The 25,591-nt window shown below is 43.1% G+C and overlaps 1 protein-coding gene across 8 annotated transcripts in view; it reads left to right on the forward strand.

The window, feature by feature from the left end:
• Window positions 1–25,591, forward strand: part of KDM5B (lysine demethylase 5B) — a 179,480-nt gene that overhangs the window by 52,693 nt on the left and 101,196 nt on the right. For 3 of the 8 annotated variants that reach the window (XM_073319609.1, XM_073319607.1, XM_073319608.1), the window contains 6 exons: window positions 9,879–10,013; window positions 18,702–18,789; window positions 19,539–19,645; window positions 21,243–21,401; window positions 22,057–22,176; window positions 22,838–22,996. In XM_073319609.1, the coding sequence (XP_073175710.1) occupies window positions 9,879–10,013; window positions 18,702–18,789; window positions 19,539–19,645; window positions 21,243–21,401; window positions 22,057–22,176; window positions 22,838–22,996 (768 nt within the window). Of the gene's footprint in view, window positions 1–9,878; window positions 10,014–11,293; window positions 11,398–11,830; window positions 17,438–18,368; window positions 18,479–18,701; window positions 18,790–19,538; window positions 19,646–21,242; window positions 21,402–22,056; window positions 22,177–22,837; window positions 22,997–25,591 lie in introns of those variants that run through there. The other 5 variants (XM_073319610.1, XM_073319612.1, XM_073319611.1 and 2 more) reach the window with 5 other exon arrangements.

The raw sequence follows: 25,591 nt of genomic DNA on the forward strand, positions 1-25,591 counted from the left end.
GAACACCTGCGGGAAGATAAGAGAGAAGCATAGAAATCCAACATCTCCAAAGGCGCTCTCATTGCAAGGATGGCCCTCCAATCTTCCCTCGATTCTGCAGACACAGCAGCATGCTCCATTGTGATCTCCGTGGTCAAGCATCTGGCATCGTGGCTCCACCTATCTGGATTCCCTGGGGAGGTGCAGGCTACTGTGGAAGACCTACCCTCTGAGGGTCAGAAATTGTTTGCAGAATCCACAGACGTGTCCCTGCATGCTTTAAAGGACTCCCGGGCCATCTTAAAGACTCTAGGCATCTATGTCCCTGGAAACAAGAAAAAGCAAGGCAGGTTTTACAACCAAAAATTCTGGGCTGCATCACAATCTCAGCCCAAAAGACACTATAGCCAATGCCGCAAACAGAGGCAGATGGGGCAAAGGCAGAATCAAGACCAGACTTCCACATCCCAGCCTTCCACCTCCAGGCAATTGTTTTGAAGTTCTGGTCGAGGGCCTGAGACCTCTGTGCTTTCTACTTCTGGGTCTCAACCACACTGTAATGTCATTCGAAGACCGCCTGTCACCATATTACCTATTCTGAAACAACATCACTACAGACAAATGGGTCCTGGAAATTATCCAGCAGGATTACTCCATCACATTTTATTTCTATCCCACCTATCTACCACGTTCCTCCATCCCTCTTCAGGGACTCCTCTTATGAGCCCCTGTTACAACAGGAAATAACCCACCTCCTGCAATTAGGGGCTGTGGAACCAGTACCAGCTCTACACAGGGGAAGGGGATTTTATTCCCATTATTTCCTCACTCAGAAAAAGAACGGTGGATGGAGACCCATTCTGGATTTATGCAAACTCAACAAGTTTGTGAAAACGCAGAGATTCAAAATGGTGACCCTATCGACGATAATTCCGTCATTAGAGAAAGGAGATTGTCTCTTGTCCCTCGACCAAGAAGACACTTACTTTCATGTCAGTGTTCACCTCAGCACACGCAAGATTCTTGCGCTTCACCCTAGAACACTCAACATTACCAGTACAGAGTGCTACACTTCGGACTGTCAGCCGTCCCAAGGGTCTTCTCCAAGGTCCTCGCTGTCACTGCAGCTCACCTCCGCAGACTAGGAGTTATGATTTTTCCATACCTGGATAACTGCCTGTTAAGAACACCAACACGGCAGGCAGCACTAGAAGCCACACAGTCCACAATTGTCCTCATTATGAACTCGGACTTCAAATAAATCTTCAGAAGTCCATGTTGGTCCCTGTCTAACAACTGGAATTTATAAGGGCCTATCTTGACTACCTCACGGCAACAGCGAGGTTATCCCAACAGTGCTTCCTCAACTTAAACACTCTGATTACTATGGTCATGGACAGCCCACAAACGTCCGCCAGGACGTGCCTACAAATTTTGGGACATATGGCTGCTATGACTTTCATCGTCAAACATGCCAGACTACATATGAGATGCCTACAAGCCTGGCTTCGCACTTGCTGTATACCACACAAGCACTCCCTCAACAGGTGGCTCACCATGCCCCACAAGGTAAAGGATTTCCTTGAGTGGTGGACACAACCACAAAATGTCTGCTCATGTGTCCCATTTCAACAGAAATTTTCTACCATAATGATCACCGTGGATGCCTCCCTCATGGGATGTGGAGCTCACCTGGGCGACAACATGATCCAAGGTCACTGATCCACAGTGGAAGACAACTTGCACATAAACATACCAGAACTAAGAGCAGTCAGAAACGCATGCGAGCATTTCCTTTCTCTAATCCACAACACTACTGTCAAAGTCCTTACGGACAACACAGCGTGCATGTTCTACATACACCGCCAACGGGGAGCCCAGTCATACCCTCTATGCATGGAGGCAATACACCTCTGGAATTGGTGCATCTCCAACAATGTAGACATCACTGCATCCTACCTGCCGGTACATCAGATTTCTCACAAACCCACGAGTGAGAGATGGACTATGCAACCCTCACCACCATATTCAACCTAGGGGGTTCCCCACTATAGACCTATTTGCAACAGCTCACAATGCAAATCGCCGCTAATGTATACATTCCCTCTGATCCCACTTCTGAGTCGGGTTATACACAAGATCAGGCAAGACAAGTCCAGGGTCATTCTCTTTTCGCCTACATGGCCCAGACAAACATGGTTCCCATACCTGAGACAGACGGCAGTGAAACCACCTTAAACCCTCCTCTTAATACCTCACTTCCTGACGCAGGGCCGAGGACACATCAGTCGCCCCAACCTAGCTCTTCTCCATCTCAAGGCCTGGGTTCTCCATGGCTATCAGGTATTGACAAAGACTATTCCAAGGAAGTTAGACATACTCTTGAACAGTCTCAGACTGACTACACGAAAAACATACACACAACTGGACATGATTTCGCACCTGGTGTGAGGATAACCATATTTCCCCTCGGTCGGCCCCACTGCCCCGGGTCCTTGAATATATATTGGGTCTTAAAAAATCAGGGATATCCAACAGCTCCATCAGAGTACACCTAGCTGCTATCACCTCGTTACACGATAATGTGGATGGAGCCACTATCTTTGCTCATTCAATGACTAAGCATTTTCTAAAAGCCATGATAAATACCTACCCAATGCTAAAAGACCCTGCTCCCATGTGGGAACTTAACCTCCTCCTCCGTAGCCTCATGGAGAAACCATTTGAACCCGTAGCGACTTGTCCTTTGCTACATCTATCAATGAAGGTGGCCTTCCTCATCGCCATCACGTCGGGAAGAAGGGTGGGAGAGCTACACTAATGATTCACCCACCTTTTACCACATTCTATAAAGACAAAGTGATCCTATGGCTGCACCCCAAATTCATACCCAAGGTAGCCTCGCCGTTTCATCTAAATCAACCCATATACTTACCTGTGTTTTTCCCGAAACCACATGCTGACAATAGGGAGGCTTTTCTTCACATGCTCGATGTCCGCAGAGCACTAGCCTTTTATAAAGAAAGAACAAAAACGTTTAGAAAATTGTCTCTTTTCTCTCTATAACAGAACGATGAAAGGGTCAGACCATTTCTAAACAGAGACTATGTAAATGGATATCAGGCTGTATCCATTTGTGTTAACAGCAGAGCAACCTCCCGGCTCCGCCAGGAGTTCACACACGCTCCACCAGAGTGTTATCAACATCAATACAATTCCTCAATAATATACCCATACGGACATTTGTAAAGCAGCTACCCGGGCCTCTGCCCACACTTTTACTAAACACTATGCTCTCAAGCAACAATCTGCTGCAGACACACAGTTTGGAGACTCGATGCTAGCCACCGTCAATAAAACAACTCTGAAGTCCCCCCTCCACTGAGGGGCACTGCTCCATAGTCACCGAAAGTGGAGCACCCACAGGGACACTCCTCGAAGAAGAAGAAGAAGGTTACTCACCCTGTGCAGTAACTGAGATTCTTCGAGATGGTTGTCCCTGTGAGTGCTCCACTGTCCCCCTCCTCCCCTCTACTTTGGAGTTTCATGCTGATCCTCTGGGGTAGAGAAGGAACTGAGGGTTGGTTGGCTGCGCATGCTGGGTAACTGCTCAGAGCAGTGCGAGATGGGAGCCGCATGTGCATGGCCAACTGTGGCATTGCTACTATAAATCTGATTACAAGTGCAGGGCGTCAAGACACCTAAAGTGGAGCACCCGCAGGGACAACCATCTCAAAGAACCTCAGTTACTCCACAGGGTGAGTAACCTTCCCTTTTTAATTTCCTATGTACTTCATTTTTATGGTGAGGTTGTAATAATTGATTTTTCTAATTTGTTAGTGTTTTATGATGCTGAAATTCTACCTTGCTGCTAAAACATGCTGGCTACTCTTAGTCTCTTATTTTATTGCCAGTACAAATTTATTTTAAAGATTGGCTACTTTCAAGGTCAATTCCTTTGTTCTTTGACCGCATGAATGAGTGTCACTTTGAAGGAGGGGAGTAGTATTGGTGGAGGAGGTTTTGGGCACAATGAAAAAATGCACGTAAAGAATCATGCAGGCGTATCCCTTCCTGTTTTCCCTTCTTCCTCTCTGGGCTTGTCTGGCTCAGGTTTGGCTATGTTTCGAAGAGCTCCTGGTTTTCTGTGTGGTTTGAATCCCCTTCGGTGTACCCTTCTCTGAGCAAGTTGTTGCTGGCTGCTGTTGAGTTTCCCTCCTCTTAAATCTCATGAAGCGTCCAAAGTTGCATTCAGGGTGGTGGTGAGGTTCCTGCGAAGTATGGCATGGAGCTCTTCATAGGAGCGGCAAGTTTGGGGTGGCTTCAGATTTTCTTTGTGGTACAGCTGCCACAGTTTGCCTTTCTGGCATTTCTTCTCATCCCTGCTGTAGCCCAGGTCTTGCATACTCTCTGCCTTGTCTGAATAAACATCCCTGTTCCTGCAGTGGCCCTGCATCTGGGCTTGCACAGCCCCTTCTTCACACAGGCTGAGGAGATCCAGAAGAAAAAAGGGGAACGTCTATGTACCAGCAATGCAGATACAACATGTTCTCAGCAATGCAGATACAACGTTTTCATGTTCTCTCCACAGGTACTAATGCGGAGAGTGGACCAGATGATATTTCTGAGGGAAGGGAGCAGAAGGAGACTCCGCCGACTGGAAGGCATGAGATGCACTGTCCTAGGGTTGGGGGTTCCACGACCACCGCTCCCAAGAGAAAGAGGCGGGTGGTGGTGGTCGGGGACTCTCTCCTCAGGGGGACTGAGTCATCTATCTGCCGCCCCGAGCGGGAAAACCGAGAAGTCTGCTGCTTGCCAGGAGCTAAGATTCGTGATGTGACGGAGAGACTGCCGAGACTATTCATAAGTGATCTGGAGGATGGTGTGGATTGCACTCTCAGTAAATTTGCGGATGATACTAAACTAGGAGGAGTTGTAGATACGCTGGAGGGCAGGGATAGGATGCAGAGGGACCTAGACAAATTGGAGGATTGGGCCAAAAGAAATCTGATGAGGTTCAATAAGGACAAGTGCAGGGTCCTGCACTTAGGACGGAAGAACCCAATGCACAGCTACAGACTAGGGACCGAATGGCTAGGCAGCAGTTCTGCAGAAAAGGACCTAGGGGTGACAGTGGACGAGAAGCTGGGTATGAGTCAGCAGTGTGCCCTTGTTGCCAAGAAGGCCAATGGCATTTTGGGATGTAGAAGTAGGGGCATAGCGAGCAGATCGAGGGACGTGATCGTTCCCCTCTATTCGACACTGGTGAGGCCTCATCTGGAGTACTGTGTCCAGTTTTGGGCCCCACACTACAAGAAGGATGTGGAAAAATTGGAAAGAGTCCAGCAGAGGGCAACAAAAATGATTAGGGGACTGGAACACATGAGTTCTGAGGAGAGGCTGAGGTAACTGGGGATGTTTAGTCTGCGGAAGAGAAGAATGAGGGGGGATTTGATAGCTGCTTTCAACTACCTGAAAGGGGGTTCCAAAGAGGATTGCTCTAGACTGTTCTCAGTGGTAGCAGATGACAGAACAAGGAGTAATGGTCTCAAGTTGCAGTGGGGGAGGTTTAGGTTGGATATTAGGAAAAAACCTTTTCACTAGGAGGGTGGTGAAACAGTGGAATGCGTTACCCAGGGAGGTGGTGGAATCTCCTTCCTTAGAAGTTTTTAAGGTCAGGCTTGACAAACCCCTGGCAGGGATGATTTAGTTGGTGTTGGTCCTGCTTTGAGCAGAGGGTTGGACTAGATGACGTCCTGAGGTCCCTTTCAACCGTGATATTCTATGGTTCTATGATTTTTCCTGGTCCAAGCAGGAGCATGAGGTTTAGCTGGAGGTCTGTCTTTTTGCTAAACTGTGCTGATCTAGTGTGCTAGCTGCACTTGCAAAGGTGGGATAGCAGTAAAAGTGGAATTTCTAAAACATGCTGGAAATTCTTAAAGTTTGGAGGTATGGATTTCTGTCACTGTGACACCTCTGCTGCAGAGGTCAGAATTGTGACCAGAGCAGTCACTGTTGCAGGGACAGGGCCATTGTAGGACTGGTCTCACTGATACAGGTAATGCAGCGCCCACAGTGGCATTCCCCCTGGTAGATGTATGTTGGGTGAGGACTTGAGTCATTCAGGGAGATGATTTTATTTTGTCAACAGAATGCCTGGGTTATGTTGACAGGATTCAGATTTGGGTTTGGATGCATGGAAACGTGTGGCAACGAAAAGCTGCTTCTTTCGACAAACTTTGTAGTATGGACCAGGCCCCTGTATAAGTTAGACACTGTCATCCTTAACTTCAAATTTCCTGGGGTTTGTATCAGAATTGTAATATTTTCTGAGCATTGGCACATATGACCTCAGGTGTAGTTATAATTTGATATTCACTAAAGAAGCCATCATTCTTGGGGCTGGTGCCTCAGCATGAAATTCCCCTTGTTAAGATTTTTCATCCTTTGAGACACCTATAGATTTGCTCAAGGGCTCTGTTCTACTGAACTTTTTCCAGCCTCTTGTACCTCAGAAGCCCCTGAATGTTCCAACCAGTTCCTTTCTAAGAGCGGTCAGTGAGGGAGGTGCTGCCCAATGAATAGACTGTCAGGGTTGGAAGGGACCTCAGGAGATCATCTAGTCCAACCCCCTGCTCAAAGCAGGACCAATCCCCAATTTTTGCCCCAGATCCCTAAATGGCTCCCTCAAGGATTGAACTCACAACCCTGGGTTTAGCAGGTCAATGCTCGAACCACTGAGCTATCCCTCCCCCGTGGTTCTAACTTATGCTGTGCCTCTCCTGGGAAACCGGAAAAACTCTTTGTTTCTCCTTCACAACACTGTCACAAGCTAGCCCATTGCTTGCTTGAGATCAGAAGCTGGCAAATCCTAGCAAGATAGACTAGAAGAAGAGTTTGCAGCCACAGCAGTCTCCAATGGGAGACGTATACTCTCAGTTCATTAATGATCTGGATGACGGGATGGATTGCACCCTCAACAAATTTGCGGATAATACTGAGCTGGGGGGAGAGGTAGATTCGCTGGAGGGTAGGGATAGGGTCCAGAGTGACCTGGACAAATTGGAGGATTGGGCCAAAAAAAATCTGATGAGGTTCAAGAAAGACAAGTGCAGAGTTCTGTACTTAGGACGGAAGAATCCCATGCACTGCTACAGACTGCAGACTGACTGGCTTAGCAGCAGTTCTACAGAAAAGGACCTGGGGATTAAAGTGGACGAGAGGCTGGATATGAGTCAACAGTGTGTCCCGTTAGCCTTCTTGGCAACAAGTATATTGGGCTGCATTAGTAGAAGTGTTGCCGGCAGATCGAGAGAAGTGATTATTCCCCTCTATTCAGCGTTGGTGAGGCCACAGCTGGAATACTGTGTCCAGTTTTGGTCCTCCCACTACAGAAGGGATGTGGACAGATTGGAAAGATTCCTGTGGAAGGCAGTGAAAATGGTTAGGGGGCTGGGGCAAATGACTTTCGAGGAGAGGCTGAGGGAACTGGGCTTATTTAGTCTGCAGAAGAGAAGAATGAGGGGGGATTTGATAGCAGCCTTCAGCTAGCTGAAGGAGGGTTCCAAAGAGGATGGAGCTAGGCTGTTCTCAGTGGTGGCAGATGACAGAACAAGGAGCAATGGTCTCAAGTTGCAGTGTGGGAGGTCTAGGTTGGATATTAGGAAACACTGTTTCACTAGGCGGGTGGTGAAGCACTGGAATGGGTTACCTAGGGAGCTGGTAGAATCTCCATCCTTTGAGGTTTTTAAGGCCTGGCTTGAGAAAGCCCTGGCTGGGATGATTTAGCTGGGGTTGGTCCTGTTTGAGCAGGGGGTTGGACTAGATGACCTCCTGAGGTCTCTTCCAACCCTAATCTTCTGTGATTCTTCTGTGATTTCTATTGGCAAATATCTCCAGTGGCTGGAGATGGGGCACTAGATGAAGAGGAGGGCTCTGAGTTACTACAGAGAATTCTTTCCCAAGTATGTGTGTTGGGTCTTGCCCACGTTTAGGGTCTAATTCAGTGGTGTCCAAACTTTTCCTGTTGCGCCCTCTCTTACCAGTATTGGAATCTGTCCGTGGCATGTGTCCCTTCCCCTCCCCCCCGCCCCCATTACTGCACAGCCAAGGCTTCCTCAGCATAGGAGTTTGGGCTGAAGGCAGAGCTGGGGGCAGAGCTGGAGGTGTGGGTGAGGAGCTGGGTTTCGAGGCAGAGCTGGCCTGGGGGGTGTAGAAGGAGTGAGGGCAGAGCTTGGCTGAGGGCAAAGGAGGGCAGAGTGGAACTGCAGCTGGATCTGGGTTGGGGGAAGAGCGGAGGTGTGGCTGGAGCTGGGCTGAGAGCAGAACGGGACTGGGTGGCGCTCCCTCCCCGGCCCTTGTGGGGGCTGGCCCAGGCCGTGCTGCGTGTCTCCACAAATGTTCGTCCAGGACACACCCCACAGTTTGGGGACCACTGGTCTACCTGATCACCATATTTGGGATCAGAAAGGAATTTTAATCCAGATCTGATTAGCAAGGGTTTTTCATCTTCCTCTGTAGTGTGGCGACTGATCACTTGCTAGTTTGAACTAGAATAAATGGTGGATTCTCTGTAAATTGAAGTCTCTAAATCAAGGTTTGAGGAGTTCAGTAACTCAGCCAGAGGTTATGGGCCTTTTACAGAAATGGGTGGGTGAGGTTGCTGTGAAGTGTAGGTCAGAAGTAATGATCATGATGGTTCCTTGTAGCCCTAAAGCAGGGGTGGGGAACCTATGGCCCACGGGCCGGATCTGGGCCATGGGTTAATTTAATCTGGCGCCTGGTGCCCCCACAAGGGGCTGGAGCTGTGAGCACAAGATGGCCCCACTGCGGGTGGAAGCCCCAAGCCTCCACCACTTTCCCCCAGAGCGGGTAAGTGGCCCATTATTATTATTATTTCCTGTGGGTCAATGGCCCATGACAGAAAAAAGGTTCCCCACCCCTGCCTTAAAGTCTATGAGGACAGCTGGTTGTCATGGGAGGCCGAGCTACCAAGGAGTCATGGTCCTGGGGAGCCAGTGCTCCCAGAGCTTGCAGGCGCCTGGTGCATTTGGTGAGCTGTGGAGGAGTTGGAAGCCCCACTGAACAGCAGCCACCAGATGCTCCCCATTAGCCTGCCAAGATGTCAGGAAATCTGAGAGTTTTCCAGTGCACTTTCATGGAAATTGAATAGTCTCTGTGACATACTTTAGATTTTGGTGAATGTGCCACATTCTCTGATGGTTTCAGAGTAACAGCCGTGTTAGTCTGTATTCGCAAAAAGAAAAGGAGCACTTGTGGCACCTTAAAGACTAACCAATTTATTTGAGCATGGGGGTGTGGGGGGGTGGAGGGTGAGAAAACCTGGATTTGTGCTGGAAATGGCCCAACTTGATGATCACTTTAGATAAGCTATTACCAGCAGGACAGTGGGGTGGGAGGAGGTATTGTTTCATGTTCTCTGTGTGTATATAAAGTCTGCTGCAGTTTCCACGGTATGCATCCGATGAAGTGAGCTGTAGCGTCTCTAAGGTGCCACAAGTACTCCTTTTCTTTATTCTCTGATGGAAATATGTTCCACTGTAGAATTTCAGACCAGCTCCAATATATGAACATTAACAGATTAATTAGATTTCCCTTTTTAAAAAACAAAACAAAACACAGCCTTCATAATTTTACATTTTATTTTCACCATTGTACTGAATGAAATAACAAATCATATTGTGAGTTACATGTTCAAGCAGATACTGTTACAGTGGTTACAGCTAACAACTGTTCATTATTTTGTTTCTACAGCAAAGTTAAAGTAATGCACTCTTTTCACTCTAGCCCAGAAAAGGCACTACACAATTTTGTGTGAGGTGGAATTTTGTTAGTGGTGTAGAGAAAATTAAGTAATCACAATTGTGCCTGTATTTTAGTGTTTGCAGAAGCCAGACCTTACCAGTGATACAAAGGACAAGGAATACAAACCCCATGATATTCCCCAGAGACAGTCTGTTCAGCCATCTGAAACTTGTCCCCCTGCACGCCGAGCAAAACGTATGAGAGCGGAGGTGAGAGAATATATAAATAATGGATAAATGTTGGGCATCTTAGTTTGAAAACCATAATGCAGTAGTCGTTTTCCAGCCAGGAAGGCACAAACCATTAACTTTGGGGAGCTATTTTAGCTTTTTATTCACAGTAATAAATTTAACCGGTTATTAAACCTGTTCATGAGGAGTTATTCTGGTTAACTCAATGTATCAACACTCTTATTACTGAATCAGAGTGCCTTATTCTGAATTAGGTTAAACAGTGATTAAACTGGCTTGATTCTTGCTTAACTTGATTTATCTTAATTTGGTAATTCACCAATTCAAGCTAAACGAAATTCAGTAAGAGTTAAACCTACATTAAACTGATGCAACTTTCCTTGGGGTCTGTCCATCCTGTGCACTTAACGAAGCAGTGGTTCTGTGGAAAAAGTAGCATGTGATTATGTAATTAAGGACTATTTGAAAATGCATATGCAGAAGGGGACCAAATTAAGATTGTACAGGCATCTTTAATACAGTTAATTCCTAACTTCTGAGTGCCTGATTTTGCAAGGTTAATATTCTTTGAATGTAGTTTTTTGTATGTAATTATAATATACGTAGGACTAAACCTCAGTTGGTAAATAAAACATTTTAAAAGAAAAAGTTAAGAGCTAAGAAAACTGTGATGACAACTGTAGGCCCTTTCTGAACAGTGCAGAATTGGAAATTTGGTTAAAAAAAAAAAGTCTGCCTAAAGACAATAGGAAGAATTAATGACAGAGGAATTAATGTGAGTTAAATGTCTAAGATAGACGCACCTGACAGAAACAAAGTAAATTGCAGAGAAAATACCAGCCTGAGAGATTTCTCTGGGGAAGAGGAATATATTCTCAGTTACCTGATTACACTGTAGACGTGTGCAGAGTTTGAATTACTGCTTTAGCTAATATGTTATGATCTCAGGGTTAGGAGACCAAATAAAGGAAAAAGCAAGTTAGCTGTGCTAAATAGCTCTTATAAGATATTAAAAAATTTAATATAATTCTAAATAACAATTGGGTTTCCACACAAAATACAGGGGTTAAATCCTAGAAATTAGAGCAGTGAAATATTAACGAAGTTTACTTACTCCGTTGTCCCAGATGAGCGTCTAGTGCTTGTATTCTCAAGCTTTTTGTCCAGCATATTTAAAAATATCTTAGCTGATAATTAGAGAGGCAAGGTGGTGAGGTAATATCTTTTATTGGACCAACTTCTGCTGGTGTGAGAGACAAGCTTTGATAATTGGCTTTTACCACTTCTTTTGCTTTAAGGGTCTGTGAACTAGGAGCTGTGTCTGCAGAGCCTGGGCTGGCTGACGTTCCCACAATGCCACTAGGAGGCCATGCAGAGCTACAGCTGGGGTGCACTGTGGAAAGTAGGTGCCACAGGAAATACCCCCCCAAGGGAGCCAGAGTGACAATACCCTGCAGCCCTCTGATTGGGCAGATGCCCTATTTAATGCTGGGGGTTGACCCAGGAAGTTGTGTGGTGGGCAGGCACACGGATTTCGGCTTGTTGTGACTCCAGACTTCACCTTGTCTCCTAATCTCAGCCTGACTCTAACCTTCATTTCTGCCTCCTGATTCTGGCCTGATTCTGACTCCAACTCTTGTTTAATGAACCTGGCTCTAGCTTCCTCTGACTTCTGCTCAGCGACTACCGTCCCTGACATGCTCATCCCAGTTCAGCTGTGACTGCTAGGTCACACTGCCTACACCCCCATCCCCGATACTTTCAGTGCAGTTGTGTAGTTATTCATGTGGGGTGGGGATGATGAATAGTTGTTGGGATTTTTAGTTTTTGGGTAAAATTTTGTCCTTATTTATTGACAGCAGGGACATTAATGAAATTTACCCCCAAATTACGTTTTGTTGAAATCAGTCTCTCAAAGCCTAAATCCAATGGAAATTTTCCCATGAACTTTAAAATTCTAATGGAAAGTTGTTTTTGTTTTGCTCGGCTTATATCAAACTATAAGCAAGTGAAACTGACTTAAACGTTTTCATTGTCCAAACTCGGACACTGATCATAAACGGTTTTAATAAACATATTTAAATTATTTTGGTTGTAATTCCTTCAAGGCAGGGACTGTCACTTATTGTGTGTTTGTACTGTGCCTAGTACATTGAGGCCCTAATTTTTGGGAGGTCTTCCAGACATTGATATAATATAAACAATAAAAAGGCTGGAATTTTCAACCCACTTAAAGGAGTTAGGTGAATACATCCCAAAAATCTCACCCATAAAATCCAAGCGGTGGGGTGTGTGACATAGGTAACTGAGTAACTTCGTGTCCTTAAACCATACTGAGTAAATTAGAAATACTCTCTTTAGCTTAACAAAGAGAATGTTAAGTGATGACTATATCACAGTCTGTAAGTACCAAAATGGGAATGAATGTTTTATATGGGCTCTTCAGTCTTGCAGCAGAGGTATATAAAGATCCAATGGCTGCAAGTTGAAGAGAGACAAATTCAGACTGGAAATAGGGCATAAATGTTTGACAGTAAGGGTAATTAACTATTGGAACAATTCACCAAGGGTCATGGTAGATTATCTATCACTGGCCATTTTTAAATCAGGATTGGATTTTTTTTTTTTTAATTTACATCTAGTCTAGTTAAAAAGAATTATTTTGGGGAAGTTCTATGGCTTGTGTTTATACAGGAGGTCAGACTAGATGATCACAATGGTCCCTTTTGGAATCTACTAATCTGTTCTTTGGAAGGGGTCTGGTTTGTTGGGAGAGTATAATTGCTAATTCTTAGGTTTTATACCATAGACAAGTGTAGAGGACTTGACAGGTGATTCAATGTAGGGGCTCTCAATCTGAGATAATTCTAAGGGACTTGATTTTCTGAAAGTGCTGAGCACCAGTTTCTGAAAATTTTAAGATGTCTCAAGTTGGATATCCAAAGATGGAGGCACCTAAAATCACACAGTCAGTTCTGAAAATCTCAGCCAGAAATTTCACAGCAGCTGGCCCAGGACTATGAAATACTAACTTAATTACATTCAGGGCTAAATGTAATTCTTATCTGTAATTATTCAAGACTAAATGTAATTATTAGCTGTTCTACTTATTCTTCATGTATGCCTTCCTGCAACAGCAGCCTTATTCTAATTATTGAGGGAGAGGAAGCAATCCATGGATTAAATTTGCCGGACACTTTCTATCAAAAAAATGTTTGACTTTGGGAGGGGGCTGGGGGAGAGCGCTAGTTCCTTCATGGTTTGCAGAAGGACTTTGAAATTTAGCAGGGGAAATTTATCAGGGAAATGCCTTTTGTCCCCATGAAAATCCATTGAGATTGAGTCAAGTTATAAGGTACACAAAATTGTAGTTTCCCCTCTGTCTATGCTCACTGCAGCTTCTGTCTGGCTTGGTGACCAAAATGCTCAATATTGCCTGAGCACTGCATGTGCACAACCCTGGCATCCTGCCTTCAGCATGACTCACAGACAGGGGTGATGGACCAATTTGTATCATGGTGGTGCTGAGAGCCATTGAACCAAACTATAAACCCTGTATATAATAGAAATAACTTCAAGCCAGGGGGTGTGGCAGCACCCTCCTTCCTCCTCCTCCCCCTCATTTCTAGCACCTATGCCCACAGAACTAAACCTACTGAATGAAATGCGAAAAAAATGATACTTTTGCTGCTGTTTCTTCCCCCTCCTCCATCATACTACCTTGGGCTCAGATAACGTGCTTTGGGCTGGGAACCAGGACACTGTTGTTATTGAGAAAGGCACTGTGTCCTACCGAAAGGTTAAACAATGGGAATAAATCCAGATTTTTAATATGGCAGACGCAAATTTCACTCCCACTTTAAAAAAACAACAACATTTATAAGAATATTTAGCTTTCAAAATGAAGCACTCAAAAGCTACTGAAGGCCAGAATTCAAGTTGCCAGTAGACCCCTAATTCTGCCCCCATGTACATATGCATAGATAATATGATCACGTACTACTGTTTTTACACAGAAGTTTTGCTACGTTCACTGCATGGGATGGACTGTATCAGGGGATTAACTGGGGTTGTGTAGTGAATGAGACTTCTTGCTAGAAGTTGGCCAGTGAATAAGTCCGGGAACTGCAGGAAGAGAGGATAGTTTGATGCTTGAAGCCTGTAAGGTGGGAGGGTCCCAGAGCTCAGGCTGCAGCCTGAGCCTGACTGGTCTACACTGCAATTAGCCTGAGCCCTACAACCTTGAGTCAGCAGGCATGGGCCAGGCACAGGTGTCTAATTGCAGTGTAGACGTACCCAGGAAGTCCTGAGTTACAGTTCTGGCTCTGTCACTGATTCAGTGGGTAGCTTTGAGCAAGTCACTCTGCCTTTTGTCTCACTTTTTCCACCTGTAAAATTAGGGTGGTAATACTTTTCTACCTCACAGAAGTGGTATATAATATTGGGTACTATTTGTACAGTGCTTTGAACATACAAAATGCTATAAAAATGCTAAGTACTCAGAAAAATCAGGGCATGGATGTCTCAATTTAGGTGCCTAGTTGTTGATCCACTTAAAATTAGTGGATATTTTTGCAAATTATGGCCTTAATCTCTCTATGCAGAAGTTCCCTATCTATAAAAATGGGGATAATACTCTGCTATCTCAGAGGGGAGTGTTTAAAATAAATTCATTACTATATATAAGTCAATCAGATTCTGTAGTGATCTGTGATTAAAGTCTCATTAGGAAATTTAATTCCATGTTCCGTACAGATTTTGGATGATTTTCAGTAAATAAAATGAGGCCACGCACTGAAGATAGAGCATCATCTATCCTGGGCCCTAAAGGAGGCAGAAGTACTTTGGGGAAAATATAGTATGCAATCATGTACAACATTTTCAGAAGCACTGAAGTCCCATTTCCAAAAGGGATTAGGAACCTAAATCCCTTTTTAAAACATCATATAGGCTCTTGCATTATTTAAGTGATTTTGAAAATTTTACTCTGTATCACGTGTACCCAGAAGGGGGTAGAATTAAAATCTCACAAGGCAACCTTAATTCTTCCGTTTTCTAACTTTGCAAAGCTTGATTTTGCAACTATAATAACATTTCTAACACAGATTTTTGTATGTAAAGCTTTTTCAAAAAGCTAGGTTAAAGGAAATAAAAAACTAAATTTGGTAGGTGAAGTAGTGAGGAATTAACCAATGCCAGGATTAATTTACCTTATCTGTAAAATGCAATTAGAAGGGACCAGACTGGTGCTTGCCTGCATCTTATGATTGATAGTACGAGGCCTTGCACAATAATCAGGGTTTTGAAGTGCACAGAATTATTACCATTCTTTGGAAGAAGTGAGACTGAAGTACATGGTCTAGCCCTATGCACCTTCCTATAGGCCAGTGGATATTTTTAGGGGAGGAGCAGAAGTAGGAGTAGGAAAATTAGTTTTGCCTATATCTGTCCTGTCTGGCTCTCTGGCTGTGTGCCAGTTGAGCGATATGAGCGAGTAAATAAGTGCATGTGCGAATAACAATTTTCATTGGTTTACACCCTGCTCAAATCTGGGTGGATTTACTTGGGACAGCAAAAGACATACCTCTAGCCTCCGGATTTATTCCCTTGCCAAATTTCTTCTTCTTACTTTTACCCACAGATATATTAGAACATGCATTCAGACTTTCAACTTTTTTTTCATAATCATTGAGATATACCTATTTTTTCAGCAACCTCATTCTTGAAAATGGCTAAACCATTTTTGCTTAAACTTTAAACAAAGAAAAAAAGAAAACCTGAGATGGATACCAACCATTGAATTGTGTATTGCATAATGTTGAAGTTTCTTCCTGTTTTAAGTTGGTTCTAAAACTGATCATAATAGAAACTGTTAGGTAATATTAAGTTGTGTGTGCTCGAGAGTTGAAGAGATATTGCAGTAGTGGGGCACACGCGAAAAGTTTATAGAAGATGTATAGACTGATTTGTAAATAATTATAATACTAGCTCTATGAGCTTGTGTTGCAGGAGGGTTGTAAAATATATGAGTATGGGAATATCACAAGATGAGACTCCTATGAAATTTATAAATACAGATCTTCCATTTCCAAGTGTTATCAGATCCCCACTCTTGGAATTCTCTCGTGATAAACTAGTGAGAAAAAAGGTTGACCCCCTTCTTCAAGTCTGGAGCAAAAGAAGTGGAAAGGGAGAGGTATAGCTATTCCAAAAAGAGCTGAAAGTTTTCATCCCTTCATGGACTTTAAGGGCTCACAAAAAGTTCATTTGCTAATTTAATTCCAAGATGATTACCTTGGCCTCAGCCACAACTTCCTTAAAACCTTGCTTACGTCCACATACCCATTAGGCTCTCATCAAGTATTTCCATTTCTGCATCTGTGAAGATTATTGCAGTTAGTTTTACCTTTTGGCCTGTGTACTGCACGAGTGGTCATTACCAAGTGTTTGTGGCAGTGGAAGCACAACTAAGAAGTCAAGGCAACCATGTCTTTTCATTTCTCAACAATTTTCTGATAATGGTTGAATCACTGCAGGAAATTTGGTTTAAACCTGGGAGAAAACCATTGATGTGACCAGACTGAAATGCAACATGTAGTTTTGATGTTTACAGTTATAAAAAGATTCCCCACAGATTCAAGTACTCCTGTTCTTTTTTTAGAGACCAGCTACAAATTTTTTTTAAGGTCTGGAAAACATACCTTTTAAAATGAGATTTAAGAGTTTCTATTCATGGATTCTAAGACCAGAAGGGACAGTTGTGATTATCTAGTCTGATCTGTATGACACAGGCACAGAACTTCCCCAAAATAATTCTTAGAACAGATCTTTTAGAAAAACATCCAATATTGATTTAAAAGTTGTCATTGATGGAGAATCTACCACAACCCTTTTTAAATTGTTCCAGTGGTTAATTTATGGTGTTAAAAATGTACACCGTAATTCCAGTCTGAATTTGTCTAGTTTTACCTTTCAGCCATTGGATTGTGTTCTGTTTTTCTCCACTAGCTTGAGGAGCCCATTAATTAAATATTTGTTCCCAAGGTAGGTACTTAGACTGTAATCAAGTCACGCCTTAACTTTCTCTTTGTTAGACTCAAGGAGTTCAATCTATTTAGCTTATCACTATAAAGCATGTTTTCAAATCCTTTAATTGCTCTCATGGCTCTTCTTTGAAGTCTCTCCAGTTTATCCACATCCTTCTTTAATTGTGGACACCAGAATTAGACACAGTATTCTAGCAGCAGTTACACCAGTGCCAAATACAGAGGGAAAATAACCTCTGTACTGATACTTGGGATTCCCCTCTTTAGGTATCCAAGGATCACGTTAGCCTTTTTGGGTACAACATCACATTGGGAGCTCATGTTCAGCTGATTATGTATCACAATACTCCAACCTTTTTCAGAGTCACTGCTTCCCAGGATAGAGTCCCCCATGCTGTAAGTGTGGCCTACTTTCCTTGTTCCTAGGTGTATTTATTTACATTTAGCCATATTAAAACACACATTGTTTGCTTGTGCCCAGCTTACAAAGTGATCCAGCTTGCTCTGTATTAGTGACTTGTCCTTTTCATTATTTATCATTCCTCAAATTTTAGGGTCATCTGTAAACTTTATCAGTGGTGATTTCATGTTTTCTTCCAGCTCATTGATAAAAAAGTTAAATAATATAGGGCAAAGGACTGATCCCTACAGGGAAAAACTAGAAACACATCTGTTTGATGATGTTTTCTCATTTACAATTACACTTTGAGACTGATTGATTACCCATCTTTTAATCCATTTAGTATATGCCATGTTAATTGTATATTGTTTAGTTTTTCAATCAAAATGTGAAACTGGGTCAGGATACCAGGAAGTCTTGGTCAGTGCCAAATTACAGACTGCAGTTGAATAATGAAGTCTAGGACAAACCAGGGTCAGAAGTCAGAGTTTAGGGACTATCGCAAGCAGGTCTGGAGTAGAATCAGGCAGCTGTGTTGTCACTCAAGACAGCTCCCCATCATGAATTCCTGGTTTATATATTGGTATTGGTCAGTGAGTGGGCTGTGAGGGGCCGCCACTCAGACCCTGCTGGGCAATACTTCCTGCTGAGCTTACCTTTGTGGAGATTTGCAGAGCTTTTACTTGGAGCTTATTCCACCTTTCCATGCAGCATTGCTTTCTTGATGTGGTGTGAGGTTGGAGGCCTGTTTCGGTAGAGTGGTCCTTCAGTCTTTTAGATGTTAGCCTTCTTGATCCTCCCAAGAGTGGAGATATGTAGTGATAGTACTGGAAGGACTAAGAAGAGTTACTTGCTTGTAGCATAAGTATTTCAGATAGGTTATTGATTCAGATGAATGCTCCACACCCTTTATCCCCACTTATTCAGAGCCTAAACAGCCACTGAGGAGGTGGAAGGAACTGATGATGAAGGCCCTTCAGGTGGCCTTTCAACGGAGCATTACACAGCTTTTGGCAGAGGCCACATGGACTCCAAGGGTCAGTTTTTCAGAAGGTTCTGGTCTTTCGAGTGGGTGGTTATATGTTGAGAGTGTGGGTCTGTACTGATCTATTTCAGCTATAGGTAAGTAAGTCGTCTTTACCTCTGAACAATGTAGTTTGTAATGAAGAGTATCTGGGTTACAAATATAACACTCAAACCTCAACTCTTCGGTTCTGAGTATCATGTTCAATTACTGAATATGACCATTTATTTTTTAAGGCTACTAATATTAAAATGGAGTCAGATGAAACACCAGAAGCCAAAACTCATAATTTGAGGCGCAGAATGGGATGTACACCTGCAAATGGTAGGTGGGTCAGTGGGGAATGAAACAAAATACAAATGTGACCCTGCTGCTTGTGGCAGCTTTCCCTTAGTCTGACATTGTGCTGCTTGAGCAGATGTATGGAGGTGGGGGTGGGGTTGTTAGAAAGCAATATGAAGAGCTTCCTTTCTCAGAGACTCCTTTTGGTACCTATTTAGTTTTTTGTGATATTATCTTGGGGCAATTGCCATTGCAAGTAAAAAAAAGTATGAAAATCATCATAGGACATTATAGTGTTGTTTGTTTTCTGCCCCAGTGAAATGTCCCATTAAAGAATAATCCAACCATGTCTATGAACCTGAAATTTCATTCAAGTCTTTTTTTTCTTTTTGGGTCACTGAAACTATTTAAAATATCAATGCTAAATAAACTATATGTTTAGAGCGGCCTGCATCTGTTTATGATCCCATTCTTGTTTTATTCTGATAATACCAGCCTTTCCAGGTAGGAGTTCAAGTGCTGCCTAAAGTTACATGAAAATATGTTTGGTGTCCTTTGTGTCCATATTACACAACCCCCACAAAATCTGGCACCATTGTCAGTCTTTGCACAGAGACCTAAAGACGAGCATAGCCACTGCAGTAGCCATATCTCAATAGGAACAGATTCACTCATAAAAAGATCCCCTTCAAATGTATATAATGATATGATAACACATGCTTCAAATACTGCTTATGCTGTGAAATATTTGTTAAACCCAGTAATAGTCTAATTTTCTTTTCCTGTATCAGAGAAGGAAATGCCAGGCACAGTGAAACGAGAACCTGCCGAGAAAAGAGAACAAAGAGACTTGGAGAGAGAGAAATCAAAAGGGCGCTCTAAAAAAAGCACTAATGCAGTGAGTACTCCCTGCCCTTCTGGCACTTAATTCTTAATTGCAGACAGTCCTGGATTAGAGCTGGGCACGTAGTATATAGCATAGGAAGTGGGAATGGGAGTTTCCTGAATTCCTCAACATAGGTACCATCAGGATTTCATGTCATAAGCAGGAAATAACAAAGTAATTTCATTTCACCCTGTTTCAACTGAAATAATTTCTATCCTTCCCCACTGTACTGCCTTAAAATAGCAACTCTGATAGAACAGTCAAAAGAAATGTGGTTCTTCTCAGGGCTTCCTCACTCTGGATATGGGTTGATCTGCTGATCTTTCCCTTGGTAGATGTACCAGTTAGAAAGGAGATGTAATAAGAGTTTTGGCACCCAGCTTTCTAGCAGACCCACCTCTTATTCCACTGTTTGAACTCTAACTCAGATGCTCTACTTGGTTCAACATAGCAGATACTTCCTAAAAAGCAAAGGAAAGGGAGACTTTTACTTGTGGAGAAGACAATATACAGGCCCTTTCAGTCCTTCCCGCAGCCTGGATCCTTCTCCCACACATACCCTTTTACTAGGCAGGAGGGGGAGGAATGTGCAGTTACTGGAAGACAGGATTGCACCAGACCCTAGAGGCACAAAATAAAGGGAACTGGGAGTCCTATTTTGTTCTCAATTGTCTTGCAGCAGTACTGCTGTTGTCCCTTGTTTAAGCAAGGCCTTAAATAGTAACATTTTTTTCCTACCACTATCTAAGTTCCTGCTTCTGTTCACCAGACTTCATTGCTCTCCTTCCTCTACCTCCAAAAAACTCCCCCCTACTCTCCTTCAGGTGCCCCTGCGAATCTTCGGAGTACCTGCTCCCCCTTCTGTGGATCTCCTAGATGATGTGGGTGGAGCTCTCATGACACAGCACTGAAGGCCTGCCCCCTCCAAAAGCAAATGGATCTGCTTAGAAAGCTGGTGCCTTCCTGGTGAAGGGCTCGGGTACAGTCCACTAACTCTGAGGAAGAAGGGGGATGCTCCCATAACCAGAATTCCCCTCTTTTCTGGTGGCTGCTCCAGGCAGTTGGCCTCAGGATGTTGAAGTGTCTGCGCACAGACCAGTCTGAAAGTAAAGAGCAGTACTAAGAACAAAACTGAGTCTCTTTATTTAGCAAAACAGATTGGTCAGGCTTCAACACTTTTGGTGGTGATTTCTTAATTTCAAAGGGATTTATAAAAAGGAGGACTTGTGGCACCTTAGAGACTAACCAATTTATTTGAGCATAAGCTTTCATGAGCTACAGCTCACTTCATCGGATGCGCATCACATGTGCATCACATCTGAAGAAGTGGGTTTTTTACCTACAAAAGCTTATGCCCAAATAAATCTGTTAGTCTTTAAGGTGCCACTGGACTCCTTGTTTTTGTGGATACAGACTAACAAGGCTACCCCTCTGATACTTTCTACCACAAAGGAGAACAAAGTTAATGTTCGCTGTCTCTGATCTTTTACGGAAAGAGAATAAAAATAAATACTGGTAAATGTGACAAATGACTTAGTTACCAAAATGATCTCTTGCCATGAACTGCTTAAAGCACTTAAATTCCCATTTTGGTAATTTCTTGTTACAGGTGGATTTGTATGTATGTCTCTTATGTGGCAGTGGTAATGATGAAGACCGTCTCCTGTTGTGTGATGGCTGTGATGACAGTTACCATACTTTTTGTTTAATTCCACCCCTTCATGATGTTCCCAAAGGGGACTGGAGGTGTCCCCAGTGTCTGGCTCAGGTAAACTGAGAAATCAGGCTGAAATGTGTTTCTGTTCTCTCCTGGCTTCTAATGATCAGAACTTCAGAACTGCAATTTATTATGATGAAAATAGTCCTGTAAAATGGGTGGTAGAAGATGAAACTGAAACAAGGACTGGGTACATTTCAGATTGTTAGACATTACAACATATGCTGGGCCCCAAATTTGATCTACTTTAGTAGTATTAAAACCACTGAGAAAGGATGCTTTGGCTTTTAGATAGCTTTTTACATAATTACATTTTACCACTATGTCATTGGGGTTTTCAACGTAGACAAGTTTTGTGGTGTTTTCTGCTTTGCTATAGCAGAGGAAGCAGAATTTGCTGTAATCCTAGCTATGCTGATCTCACCAGTGATTCATGCTGATTCACAAACAAATATTGTTGTGGTGTGGTGGATTAAACTCAGAGCTGATAGGCACAATGGGTTCTATTTCTGACTCTTCCAATGGCTACCTGTGTGATCCTGGGTGAGTCATTTCAATCAAGTGCCCCAGTTTTCCCCTGTTTGTAAAATGGGGATAATACTGATCCATCTTTGTAAAGTACTTTAAAGTCTATGTTTGAAAAGCACTAAAGTGCAAAATGTCTTATTTTTAACTATTGGTAGAAATAACCATATTTTAATTGCAGGAGTGTAATAAACCACAGGAAGCATTTGGTTTTGAACAAGCAGCAAGAGACTACACACTTCGCACATTTGGAGAAATGGCTGATGCATTCAAGTCAGACTATTTTAACATGCCAGTACATGTATGTTCATGTGCTTACTATGCTATACTACAGATTTCAGTTTTTGTGCTTATTAAAGTATTAAACTTGGAGTGGTGAAGAATCCTGAGTTTTGAATGTGAACAAATCCAAGTGGGAAAGCTCTTATTTTAATATTATGTTAATTTGTAAAGGCTTCTGTTCTTTGTTAGTATTTTGGTTTCTGTCCCACACATTTCTGGTTTCCGCCACAATCCAAAAATATATTCCTCCTTAATATATTCCTGCCCCAAATGTCACTCAATACTGAAGGCAAAAGGCAACATTTGATGTAGTTTTTTGAGCTTTACAATACTAACATTTTGCTGTGTTGGTTTAGTTTTTAATAATTGCACTAATAAGTAACTTCCACTATGAAGTTGAGAAAGTAACTGTTAACTGAGAGGGTGAGGTGGGAGAGAAGAAAGAGAGAGCGTGAACACCTGGTGTAACCAATGGTACTCAGGTTTGTTTCTGACTCTAGTTAAAGTCCCTGTGACATGATGGGAAAATATTTTAAGCTTGTGAACTTCCTCCTTAAATTTACTACTTCTATATATCTCATGTGTTTGGTACCTTTGGTTACTCTACATGCATAAGCACTGTGAGAAGTGCAGCCTTCTGTGTGGGCTTATATTTTCTCTTTCTCATGTTTCATACCCAGATGGTTCCCACAGAGCTGGTTGAAAAAGAGTTTTGGCGACTTGTGAGCACCATTGAAGAGGATGTCACAGTGGAATATGGGGCTGATATTGCTTCAAAGGAGTTTGGCAGTGGCTTTCCAGTTAGAGATAGGAAAATTAAGCTTAGGCCAGACGAAGAGGTAAGTCTTGATTTGCTCTCTGAGTGCATACTTCCATTTCATGGTTTTACAAAATACAAGTCTTGTGTTGAATGATTTTTCAGTTTAAAGAAACCTATTGTAATTCTGTATTACAGTGTATTCCTGCTGTATGTGTGACTGGCACAGTTTTGACAAAGGGAAACGGTATTGCAGTCTTGGAGGACTAAAATTATATATGAGCAGACTTTTAAAATGACACATGTGCATCTTAGAAGTTGACAGCTTCCAAATTATATCTCTTGAAAGAGCAGCCTAATTTTAATGCAGTGATTGCTAACACACAGATTTTCTTTGAGAAGCATGTGCATTGGATGTTAAAGTTCTTATTATTTTATTGATCTTATTTGTATGTTTTTCAATCTAAAAAGACTAATTTCTTCTATCAGAAGTAGCCCTCGGAAAAGTTTTGCTGCCTTCTTTGATTGCTTATCTATATGTGATCCATGTCTAACATGCATATGCTCCATGTGCTAGAGATTGGAATGCTTTAGCCAGCAGTGTCTGTTGGTTGCACCCACTCCCTGCGTAGTCTCAAGCTCCCTCTTCTCTTGAAGGAATGAAAGGGAGCAGAGCGTCCAACCAAGCCTCGGTTCCTTTCACTGCTTTAAGCTGTGAGATGGAGCTGGTTGGCCATGTCCCATCTTGGCCACTCCCATATTAGTTTATCTGTAAGTAGCTTAGTTTGTGGTAGTTGGGTTACATCATCGTTTCCTTGATAGGGTTTTTGTTTTGTTTTTCCAGTGCTTAAAATTCCTGAGGGTTTTAAACTTTTTGTCATTTGGGGCTGCTATGAGCCTTAATGAAACTTCCTCTAATAGTCTTTATTGTATGGGTGAAGGAAATATTAGGGAAAATGTAAGGATTGGAAGTCCCTTACCAGGCTCAATCCAAAGAATCATAGAATTACAGAAGATTAGGATTGGAAGAGACCTCAGGCGGTCATTTAGTCCAACCCCCTGCTCAAAGCAGGACCAACGCCAACTAAATCATCCCAGCCAGGGCTTTGTCAAGCCAGGCCTTAAAAACCTCGAAGGAGGGAGATTCCACCACCTCCCTAGGTAACCCATTCCAGTGCTTCACCACCCTCCTAATGAAATAGTGTTTCCTAATATACAACCTAGACCTCCCCCACTGCAACTTGAGACCATTGCTCCTTGTTCTGTCATCTGCCGCCACTGAGAACAGCCTAGCTCCATCCTCTTTGGAACTCCCCTTCAGGTAGTTGAAGGCTGCTATCAAATCCCCCTTCACTCTTCTCTTCTGCAGACTAAATAAGCCCACTTCCCTCAGCCTCTCCTCATGAGTCATGTGCCCCAGCCCCCTAATTGTTTTCATTGCCCTCCGCTGGACTCTCTCCAATTTGTCCACATCTTTTCTGTAGTGGGGAGCCCAAAACTGGATGCAATACTCAAGAGGTGGCCTCACCAGTGCTGAATAGAGGGGAATAATCACTTCCCTCTATCTGCTGACAATGCTCCTACTATTGCAGCCCAATATGCTGTTAGCCTTCTTGGCAACAAGGGTACACAGTTGACTCATATCCAGCTTCTCGTCCACTGTAATCCCCAGATCCTTTTGATAGAATCATAGAGTATCAGGGTCGGAAGGGATTTCAAGAGGTCATCTAATCCAACCGCCTGCTCAAAGCAGGACCAATCCTCAACTACATCATCCCAGCCAGGGCTTTGTCAAACCTGACCGTAAAAACCTCAAAGGAAGGAAATTCCACCACCTCCCTAGGTAACTCATTCCCGGATCCTCCCCCTTCTCTTTTTTAAAGATGGGCACTACATTAACCTTTTTCCAGTCGTCCGGGATCTCCCCCTATCACCATGAGTTTTCAAAGATAATGGCCAATGACTCTTCAATCACATCCGCCAACTCCTTTAGCGCTCTCAGATGCAGCACACCCGGCCGCATGGACTTGTGCTCGTCCAGCTTTTCTAACTAGTCCCAAACCACTTCTTTCTCCACAGAGGGCTGGTCACCTCCTCCCCATGCTGTGCTGCCCAGTGCAGCAGTCTGGGGGCTGACCTTGTTAGTGAAAACAGAGGCAAAAAAAGCATTCGCAAAAAGAAAAGGAGGACTTGTGGCACCTTAGAGACTAACCAATTTATTTGAGCATAAGCTTTCGTGAGCTACAGCTCACTTCATCAGATGCATCCGATGTTGTGCATGTTGCATCCGATGAAGTGAGGTGTAGCTCACGAAAGCTCATGCTCAAATAAATTGGTTAGTCTCTAAGGTGCCACAAGTACTCCTTTTCTTTTTGCGAATACAGACTAACACGGGTGTTACTCTAAAAAAAAAAGCATTGAGTACATTAGCTTTTTCCACATCCTCTGTCACTAGGTTGCCTCCCTCATTCAGTAAGGAGCCCACGCTTTCCTTGACTTTCTTCTTCTTGCTAACATACCTGAAGAAACCCTTCTTGTTACTCTTAACATCTCTTGCTAGCTACAACTCCAGGTGTGATTTGGCCTTCCTGATTTAACTCCTGCATGGCTGAGCAATATATTTATACTCCTCCCTGGTCATTTGTCCAATCTTCCACTTCTTGTAAACTTCTTTTTT

The sequence above is a fragment of the Lepidochelys kempii genome, chromosome 21 (assembly GCF_965140265.1).
Source record: "Lepidochelys kempii isolate rLepKem1 chromosome 21, rLepKem1.hap2, whole genome shotgun sequence".
Taxonomy (NCBI): domain Eukaryota; kingdom Metazoa; phylum Chordata; order Testudines; family Cheloniidae; genus Lepidochelys; species Lepidochelys kempii.